Source organism: Urocampus carinirostris, chromosome 3, assembly GCF_059441175.1.
Source record: "Urocampus carinirostris isolate Australia breed hairy pipefish chromosome 3, RoL_Ucar_1.0, whole genome shotgun sequence".
Lineage (NCBI taxonomy): Eukaryota > Metazoa > Chordata > Actinopteri > Syngnathiformes > Syngnathidae > Urocampus > Urocampus carinirostris.
Window position 1 is genome coordinate 38,742,450 of NC_142351.1, and position 10,727 is coordinate 38,753,176.

Here is a 10,727-nt window from a genome sequence, read left to right on the forward strand (position 1 = left end):
GCTGCTAGAGTAAGTCCTTCTGTCGCGCTTCAATCTTTGGCTGCCTCGGCCACAACGCAAGGTGGGGCACAAAAAGTCTGCTGTTAGTTCAACTTAGATTTTCCTTTGCCACGCTCGATGGCGGAAAACTTTCCAAACAAGTGAAACAAGTCTTAGCTGGTGAGTGTTTGGTTGTCTTCTGTACATGTATCCTATGCTCACTGTTTTTTTCCCCTAACAACTGTAACGTCGTTCTAACTCATTGTTTTCCCCGTGGGAGGGAGAGTACAATCGGAACCAGCATATCCCTTGAGCGTCACTCACTTCATCCAATAATACGATTCTCGAGGTCTTCTTTGAAAGATTCTGACCCAATCAACATAGGAGTTAAGTTTGTGGGCGGAACCAAGACGAGTTATTTGGTGGCGTGTCGAAACTCGTTGATAGGCTGTCAGTTTACGGACATACTTTGAATTATTGTTCCTGTTTGAGAAAAATAGAAATGTAATTGTTTTTCGGGCTTCCTCACCATTAGCCACGAAAACACAAATTAGCAGAATTTGGGATAAATCTTGCATGGTCCGTTTTAGACATTATTTTACCCTTAAATAGACGTCTCAAATTTACTTGTGATTAGCCCATCCAAATTTAGTCCATTTTTTTCACCTTGTCTAAATTGGTCCATATTTACCCTATACAAAGTCATCCTTTCATTGTCTTCAAAGTTGTTGTTATTGTTATTTTTTCCCCAACTTTCGCTTTTTAACCAAATAAAGGCGTCTTTTGGACGTTAGAATTTGGGCTATGTCTGGTGTGGTCCGTTCTCGTCATGATTTAGTCCCCAAATTGTCTGGAGATTTAATTTTGTTTAGTCCCTTCAAATCTAGTATAAAAATACAGTAGTCTTGCTTTCAGCATCAGAAAACACTCTTTTCAACGTTTGTGTTTAAAATAAAAAGTATTTTAAGATGTCTTTTGGACGTTAGAATATTGGCTAAATTTGGTCAGTTTGGACATGATTGAGTCCCAAAATCTAAAAAATGTAATGTTTTTATGTTTGTTTTTTAACCCGGATAATGTGGAACAAATTTCGTCCAAAAATAGTCGATGTGTTCACCTCGTCTAAATTGGTCCATATTTGGCCCTTAAAAACTCGTCCTTTACGTCATCTTTAAAAATTATTTTAAACCAAATAAAGACGTCTTTTGGACAGAACTTTTGTAATCTGTTTGCCATCTACTCAAGGGGTACGTTTACATTCAGGCAATAATCCAATTGGAAACAGACTACAGACACTGCCCTACTTACGAACGAGGTTCGGGACGATCAATCGTAAAATGAATTTGTTTGTAAGTTGCTTCAGTGCTATATTTTGTGTGGAATGTATGTTCAAGGTTTATATAAGTATGTTTAAGGCGTGTATAAGTAACCTGTGTTGTTTTTTTGTTTTTGTTTTGTTTTTACAAAAAAAGAATATCGTAAAAGAATATGCTCTATGAAGATAAGTAAAGTTGAGTTTAACTTAATTTTGGGGGATGCGCTTCAAGGGGTCCTGCTCCGTGGTAAAAAGTGTCCGAAAAAAGCGTTCCCACAATTATCTCTACAGCATCAATCTTTCTTATCCCACTTTCATTTCAAAAGAAACAGATCGCCTCTTCTTTACACTTTACACCAACCATATTGAATGGATGCACGAGATATTAAACAATAATAATGTTCTCAGCGGGCTGGAGGTGGTATAGGCCAGACATGTCCAAAGTCCGTCCGGGAGGCCAAATGCGGCCCGTGGTCAATTTTCATCTGGCCTACAGCCTCCGTCATAGATTCAATAACACCTGGCCCGCTTGTAGAATTATGTACCAGTAATACATTGAGCAGCAGCGCTGTTACCTGCGTGTTCTAATGCTTCTATCAAGAGGCTCAAATAGGAACAGCAAATTAGTATGTGAGCCCCCCCCAATTTCCTAAAATGGCGATAATTAACAAAAGGAGAAAAGTTAACTGCGAGGGCCGACCGTTCAAGAATGGGTGGAAATTGGATTATTTCTTCACTGAAATACGTAACAACTGTGTCTGCCTCATTTGTAAAGAGACAGTGGCTGTTTTTAAAGAGTTCAATGTAAAGCGACATTACCAAACAAAACATGCTGACGCACATGACAAGATAACAGGTAATGAACGCAGCGAGAAACTGAAACATCTTGAAGCTAGCTTAATGTCACAGCAGCAATATTTTACAAAAGCTCGAGAGTCAAACGAGAATGCTACAAAGGCTAGTTACGAGGTAGCAGCGCTGATCGCAAAGCATTGCAAACCTTTCACCGAGGGTGAATTTATCAAAGACTGTGTGATGACAATGGTAAAAAATATCTGTCCTGAGAAGCAGCAAGAGTATGCCAAAGTCTGCCTGGCACGTAACACTGGCGCGCAGGATTGAGGAGGTGTCATCAGACATCAAAAGACAATTGGGTGTCAGAGGATAGGAGTTTGACTTTTTTTTTCACTAGCTTGCACTGCTCAGTTACTTATTTTTTTGAGAGAAGTAGACAACGGAATGAATATTACTGAAGAACTACTTGACCTACGGAGCCTGAAAAAACAAACAAGAGGAACAGATGTATTCTCTTCTGTTTTCGCTGCCGTGGATAACATGAAACTCCCGTGGAATAAAATTTCTGGGATAATTACGGATGGCCCGCCGTCGATGACTGGCAAACAAATAGGTTTAGCAACACTAATAAGTAACAAAGTAAGTGAAGAAGGAGGGAAAGCTGTAAAACTCCATTGCATCATTCATCAGCAAGTTCTGTGTGCTAAACATCTCCGATACGAACATGTTATGGGACCGGTGATAAAATCAATTAACTATATCCGCTCCAGAGCACTATGCCACCATAAGTTCCAACAATTTCTCGGCGAGATTCATGCGGAATATGGAGATGTTGTCTATCACAATGACGTGAGATGGCTCAGTTGAGGTCCTGCACTGTCACGCTTCTACTCACTTAGGCAAGAAATCGGCGAGTTTTTGGCTGAAAAAGGACAACCTATGGGAGGACTAAGTGACCCTATTTGGCTGGTTGATTTGGGGTTTCTAGTTGACATTACAAAGCATCTTACTGTCCTCAACACCAGTCTCCAAGGACCAGATGCAGTCATTAGCCAACTATATTCACATGTCAAGGCCTTTGGAATCAAGCTGCAACTGTTTGAAAGACACCTGTCGTGGACCCAGCCCAGTACTGCACACTTTCCAGCGCTGCAAGAAATCATGTCCAGATTTCCACAGAGCGATGTCAGTGTGCAAACAAGGAGGTACGCGTCAGATATTTCATCTCTGGCTGAAGAGTTTAAACAACGCTTTCATGACTTTGCAAATCGAGAAGGAGATCACTCTTTTTTTTCCTCACCTTTCTCCGTGGACACAGATGATGTTCCAGACCATTTGCAGCTGGAGGTCATTGAGCTGCAGTGTGATGCAGAGATCCGCGGTCAGCACCAGCAGCTTACTCTTGCCTACTTTTACCGACAGCTGAATAAGGACAGGTTTCCAGAGATTTGAGCATTTGGTAAGAAAATGCTAAGCTTGTTTGGGTCGACGTATTTGTGTGCGAAGACATTCTCGGTTATGAACTTAAATAAGAGCCATGTGAGGACACGGCTATCGGACTCTCACCTACAAGACATCTTGCGCATCAATACTACTGCCATTGAGCCAGGCCTGGCCTATGTCCTGCACTCCAGATCTCAGTTTCACCCATCACACTAATGCGGACAAGTCATCATTTTTCATTGAGGGGGGTTATGTTTGTTTGTTATTCTGGAGTGAAAGCCTGCAGGGTTGGACTGTAAGGTACGCACAAAGCGTGCTACACCTCTAGTGCGCACATCACCACCGCGCGTCCTGTCCCCGGGTTCGCCAAGCAAGAGGGAGAGAGAGGTGTGCCAATCAACATTTATAGTTACTGTCATATTTTAAATGAGCCCTGCACTTGTTGATATGACAATTTCTCTGTTATTGTGTTTAAAAAATCTGTAAATATTAAACTGCCATGGTGAGATATTTTTTTTATGTTTCAAATGTAATTTGCACCCAAGAGTACAATTATTTCTCTTCAACTGTTACAAAAAAGTTAGTGTTAAAAAAAGTGAAGTTAAGTGAATATTTAATTTCACTTTTCAATGTCAATTGAATTTTGATATGCATCCTTCAAATGAACCAAAACATATGCTTAAGATAGCTGAAATTAAAATAAAAAAGCAAATGAGAAACACGGAACGGCTCGCTGAAATGCATTTGAATTAATCGCTGTTATATGTAAAGAACGTCCGCCAAGGTTGGGCCCCCTACATTTTTAACACACCAAATATGGCCCCCTTTGCAAAAAGTTTGGACACCCCTGGTGTAGGCGTAGAATGTGAGGTGCGCATAATTGATGTCAGAAGGGCGACAAATGTCGCGAGAGTCGTTGCGAGAGTTCAGTTTTGGAGAGAGTTCGGTGTGTTTACAATAAACGGGTGCTGACGGTTGTTGCTCTCCAAAGAGACCATAAGTGTTTCTGAGTAGTTTTTCATGAATAAGGAGCAATCCATTACCCTCACAAAACGACACGCTACATTGGTGGCAGTGGTCGGATTACAAGCAGGTGAAGAAGAGATGTTTACACATGAATTGGGAAAAGGAAGCTTATTTTTTAACTTCTGGGTGGATACTGGGTGACCTTCACAATAGCGACAGAAAGAAGCACTACAGTAATGTCCTGGTCGTAAGTAGGGGAGTGTCTGTACTGCCAGTGTTCTGATTGTATAAAGCCATGTAAATGCACACAGAAATCCTATTTGTTTCTTAGGCCGACAGTGATTACTCTAACTGCAATAGTTGGGTTGGTATATTGATTTTGATTCCTCTTCTGTACTTGTACGTTACGGTACAATAATCTGATTGCTCTTGCTAATGTGCAGTTTCTTTCATCTGGGATATTTTTATGCCGCAAAGCGCTCTGGGACTTGTAGTACAAAGACAAAAGGTACCATTCAACTTCCGCTTACTTGCTTAAAAGCACCATTTGTATTGATTTATCTGCGACATTTCTATAAGTGCATCCATCACTATATAGCGGATGCTACTGTTGTATCGATCCATATATAGTGTTAGTCCATGCTTTTGGCTAGCCACGGACAAACACAACAGTGATGACACCGCAATGGAACTCAATTTTGTACGTTCCTTTTTTGAATTTGGTGGTGATATAATTGAAAACATCCTTACTAAATGTGGAAAGGTAAATACAGAAACAATGTCTATTTTTGTAATAAAGTCACCCCTGCTGCACTCTTGTCATCTAAATACTTGCAAAATCCATGTATACGCGGTTATTCGTTGGCCTCTAGGCATGTAAACAATCGGATTTCTCCAGGAATGCAATCAGATTATTGCCTTTATGTAAACTTATTGTTTTCAACCATTTTTTGACGATTGAATAAATGTGTCGATTCCTTTGTGCAGGTGAAGCTGTGAGGCGTAATGGCCTCAAGCAAAAACAAGAACCAGACGTCTCTGGCGCTACACAAGGTTATAATGGTGGGCAGCGGCGGCGTGGGAAAATCCGCCCTCACTCTGCAGTTCATGTACGATGAGGTGGGAACGCTCATGTTTCCCTAAAAATGAGGAGTTTTTTTTCTCATAATCTTCCATGCTTTGTGTGATTGCTTGCAGTTTGTGGAAGATTACGAGCCCACCAAGGCAGACAGCTACAGGAAAAAGGTGGTCTTGGACGGCGAGGACGTCCAGATCGACATTTTGGACACGGCAGGCCAGGAAGACTACGCCGCAATCCGAGACAACTACTTCCGCAGCGGGGAAGGATTCCTGCTTGTCTTTTCCATCACTGAATACGAGTCCTTCATGGCCACAGCCGAGTTAAGGTGGGACTGGAATTTATTTTCAGGCTTTACAAAATATAAGTTCTTAACCCATTGGCAGAAAATTGTGTTCATTTTAACAGTGTTTTCATTTTGGGAGATTATATCTAGCTTCTCTGGGAAGAAATATATTATTGTGCTAATTTTTAGCGATGTTATCGATTTTGTTTGGTTTGTTTCAGTATAAATGTTCTTATTTTACTAGAAAAGCAAGTTATAAAAAAAAATACAGTTAAAATAAACAACATTTGGGGGGTAAAAAATACATGAATTGTGCACACTAAGGCTGCACGATTTGGGGAAAAATCTGATTGTGATTTTTCAGACAAGTATTGCAATTTTGATGCGATGTTCGATTTTAAAAGGAAAGTGCATTTTCTGTGCGAGTCTTGTACGTAATTCTTGAATGCATGCCCTTACCAGTACATACATTCTTCCATGAGTGGAGTCTGTAATTAGTGGGGAATAAAGTAAAAATACTATTGGCATGATGCCATACATATGTTTTTTTAAATTATTTAAAGATTTTGAAGAACAACAAACCATTGAGTAATTTTTAATCCCGTTTATGCATTCAAGGGTTGATACTAGTGACATGCTTTAACCCGCTTGCGAGCCATCAGACTGTTGAGAAGAAAAGAGGTGTCTGTATGATGTCACTAGTCACTGGTCTTTTTGGAGTCTCCATATTGCCACTTTTGAAAGCACCTCGACATACTCTTAGTAAAATGTGCAAAATACTAATGTTTAGTTTTCCAGAGCAATGTTGATTGGATTTCAGTTAATCAAGGAGCCCTAGTGCACACCCTTATGACAATTGACCTATGGCTAAGCTACGCTCTTAAACACGATGAGTCAATCACATTGCACGTAGCCGACCCAATGCAGTCGGACTTTCTGTCCTCCCATGTCCATTTCGTTGGTTTTCGTTCCTTTTTTGTTTTTCTTTACATATTCAGTGTTCATTTTACCTCTGAAAAGTGATGGGTCCCGCGGACTCGCATGCTCAAAAATCTATGGGTCCCAACAGAGATCTACGGGTCCCCAAAATTTAGTGTTATCGAGGTTGAAATTGTAAATCGGTGACAAATATATAATAAAAATCTATATATTCATTTAGTTTTAATCATCACAGTTTATTGGTAATACAAATCCGTTATCACTTCAACATTTTTCAGTTCACAACAATATTGTACATTATACAAAATAATATTGCTGAAATAATTATATTAATCCATATTTTCATTCAGGTTTAATCATCAGTTAATTGGTAGTACAAAGCAGTTATCACTTCAGATATTTCAGTTCATATAGATAGATAGATTGATACTTTATTCATCCCCGCAGGGAAATTCACATTTCCAGCAGCATCCCTGACCTGAGAACAATACAATAATAAAGCAAAAAGAATACAATATACAAATACCCAATGTGACGTGCAAATGCCCACTGTAGCATGTTATATAGAATATCTAAATAGTGCTACACAGAATACATATTGCAATAAAATTCGGTAATATGCAATGTAGGGGGTGTGGTGTAATGTGGGCTTTTACTCTGCCGGGTAGAGTTAAAGAGCCTCATGGCATGAGGAAGAAAAGATCTCTTCAGTCGGTCCGTGGTCTTCGTGGTTTGCTGTCCCGCCACAGTTGTAATGCCTTCTCAAGGTCCAATCCATTATCATCCTCCTCATAGCGTAACCAGGAATAAAATTTAGTCCATTTTGGCAGAAAAGTCCTTTTCTTGCTAAGAGTATTCTTTTGTTTATTTTCTTTCTTCGAAATCGTTCGCTTGAACACACGTGTTTTCCTTGCCTCCGCGATCTTTCAAAGAATTTCCATACCTGTCAACCTCCACGGCTCCATGCCCTTGCAAAATGTTGGTTTTTCCCTTACAAAATGATCTTTCACCATATTTTCTTCTAACGTGTTTATTTATGTAGTTTAACCTGTTATATTGTACATGTGTTTCGTTATATCATATATATTGTTAATTAACATTTTGTTGTGAGATACCGAGTTGCTCGACATGAATGAGGTTTATTATAAAAAGGTTTAAAAATTAAGTAGCTTGGACATTCACCGTAGAAGGAAAAAATACATGCAAATATAATTAAGTAAAATAATACATTTTTTAATTCAAATTATTAATTCATTTTTTGCATCAAATTATTGTTCGTAATATACCGATTAAAGGGATAACCACAAACCTGTCTTTTTTTTATTTTCTACTTTTATACTTCCTTTTTTTCTTAACTTATTTATACTACATAATTCGTAATATCAATCATCAAAGCAAGTGAGCCGTTTGAGAGCCTGCTCTCTTTAATGAGTTGAGCCGAAAAAGCCGGTTCTCTAAAAAAAAAGACGAACTTCCTTACACTACACAACTCGAACTGGTTTGACTTGATTGATTTGCCGTTTCGTGATAGTCGGTGTATACCGGATGGTAACAAAAATTGACAAATTTGCGTTTATCCGTTCAGATTTTCTTGTTCGTCATACACGTTTTATGATGCAAAATAAGCGTACTTTGTATGGCAAAACCGAACAGGTTGACAGGTGTGAATTTCTCCGCCGTTTTTTCGTGCCGTAATTATTGCCGTTGTTATCACTTTCTGCATTATGTTTCGACTTATTACTGACACTGAAGAAATTACCAATTTTGCTTTGATTTTCACCTTCCCTCGACGACACCCACCACAACAATGACGTGATCTCGAAGCGCCGAGATCGGTGTGCAGACGAAAACTCGAACCGCGAGACCAAAACAACAATGGCGGATCTGCCTGACGAAAAGTTTGCAGGGTGGTAAATCTTTGTTAAAAAAAAGTAATCGGGTAATAATGACAATTTTGTTTAAAAAAGTTGCCTCCCGGGGACGCACGTTGATTTGAGACGATGCGTCCCTAGCAAAAATGATGCGTCTAGGATGCAGGGACGCAGGTAAACGAGAACACTGCATATTAAACTTGGTCAACAGTGTGCATGGGGTACATGCAAACGAGATATCCTGAGATGCTGGGCAACTGGGTGTAATTTGTACGCTTTCCCAAGCCACATCTATATTGTGTCTGCTTCGACTAGAGTTATGTGGTTGTGCACGGCACCAACTCAATGTGGATAAAGTTTATAAGAATGTCTACATCTGTTCTAATGTAAATCAACATAGTTTTTGAGGCAACATATTGTTACTTTACCAAAGAGAAATCTAAAGTTATTCATAACTTTAACATCTCCAACGTTTGCTAACGTTAGCTCTTGGCTGCGTTGTAAATCTGTCATGAACCGGAACAGGATCAGGACCCAAAAGCGTGACGTTTCTCAAACAAGACTTTTATTTTACGGGAAATGGGTAGTCATGCACGTTAGGCAGCATTCTGGCGTGGACTTATAGGAAGCTAGAGACCTAGAAGCCAATCCGTCAACGAGCCGCTGCTGGCACCACACGGGCGGGGCCAATTGGGCACCATGGCAATCGTGACAAAATCACGTCACTTTGTTTACTGGGAGTTCAGTGGTCTGTTACGTGCTAGGTTTTGTACTTTGGATATTCATACGTGAGTGAAAAAAAATCTGAACTATAAACAAGGGATTACAGTGTCTCTTTCCGTACTTCTTCTTTTGTATATCATGCGCGGGGCTCTCTGTGTACGCTTTCTAGGTTAGGAGGAGTCAAGAAGTTGTGATGCCATTGTAAGTTTGAGCAAAAACAGGTATGTTCTATGACTTCTTCCTATAGGGAGCAGATTTTGCGTGTGAAAGAAGAGGAATCCATTCCCATGCTGCTGGTGGGGAATAAGTCGGACTTGGAAGACCGGCGAAAAGTGCCCGTTGAGGAGGTGATGGAGAAAGTCAGCGAGTGGCGCGTTCAGTATGTGGAGACTTCAGCTAAGACCAGAGCCAACGTGGATAAGGTACACATACCTTTTCAAGAGTTTTTAACTCGTTTAAATGACTCCATTATTTTACATTTTGTCAATAAGCATTTGTTTTCACCCTGATTCCCAGGTATTCTTTGACCTCATGCGTGAGGTACGCATGAAAAAAATGGCTGAGAGCACGGACAAAAATGGGCCAAGTGGAAAGAAGAAGAAAAAGCGTTGCTGCATACTTTAACATGCTGAAAAGCACGCCGAGTGCACAACTGCTGCGGACGGCCGACAATCACTTACGTCAACTCCTCTCGACTTTTATCATGAGAACCTCTTCAGCCTGAAATCGTGTCATGGGAAGTCGCTACAGTGGGCTGTTTTTCATCACAACACAGCTTGCAGTTGTGGTTATCTAAAACAGTCAACAGTGCCAACCTACTTTTTGTGGACCCTTTTCTTGCTTCTGATCTAATCACATATCCACATCAAATATTTGATTCTGGACAAATTTTGCATTCTCTTCACGCTTCGAAATGTTAAAAAGATCATGTGTGTTTTCATAACAAACTTAGCATGGTAAAAGGAATCTTAGAAAATAAAATATCCTCAGTTTTTTTTGTGTGTTATAGAAGAGTTGATTTTATTGTGCAGCAGTTATATATCACTTTCCCCCCCAAAAAGGGTTATTATCACTGTTTTTCCGGCTTCTATAAGCCAATGCACACTTTGTTTCCCATTATAAAATCTTGAGGCACTCCGTACATCTTAAATGTTTAAAAATAATTTTCTGCAGCAGTTTTATAAAGCTAAGATGAGGTTGCCTAAATTGAGAGGCTTCAGTTTTTTTTTAATCATTTATTGTCACCTTAGCCCAGGAAGTAATACAGGTTATTAATAATTTTGCTCTCTCTTTGGATTTACCACATTCTTCACCATATTTTTTTAAAATTTT

General features: G+C 39.7%; 1 protein-coding gene across 4 annotated transcripts; it reads left to right on the forward strand.

The window, feature by feature from the left end:
* On the forward strand, positions 1-10,406 carry LOC148369639 (ras-related protein ralB-B-like). Of its 4 annotated transcripts, none has more exons than XM_088331747.1 (6): positions 28-159; positions 3,408-3,548; positions 5,486-5,617; positions 5,696-5,904; positions 9,643-9,817; positions 9,912-10,406. In XM_088331747.1, exons 3-6 carry the CDS (start codon positions 5,504-5,506, stop codon positions 10,017-10,019), a joined length of 606 nt encoding a protein of 201 aa, XP_088187873.1. In that variant the 5' UTR covers positions 28-159; positions 3,408-3,548; positions 5,486-5,503; the 3' UTR covers positions 10,020-10,406. The 4 variants fall into 4 exon arrangements, with proteins under 4 accessions (XP_088187870.1, XP_088187873.1, XP_088187874.1 ...); XM_088331748.1 differs by lacking the exon at positions 28-159 and adding an exon at positions 3,136-3,294; XM_088331744.1 differs by lacking the exon at positions 3,408-3,548 and having other exon boundaries at positions 1-159.
* Positions 10,407-10,727: the final 321 nt, after the last annotated feature.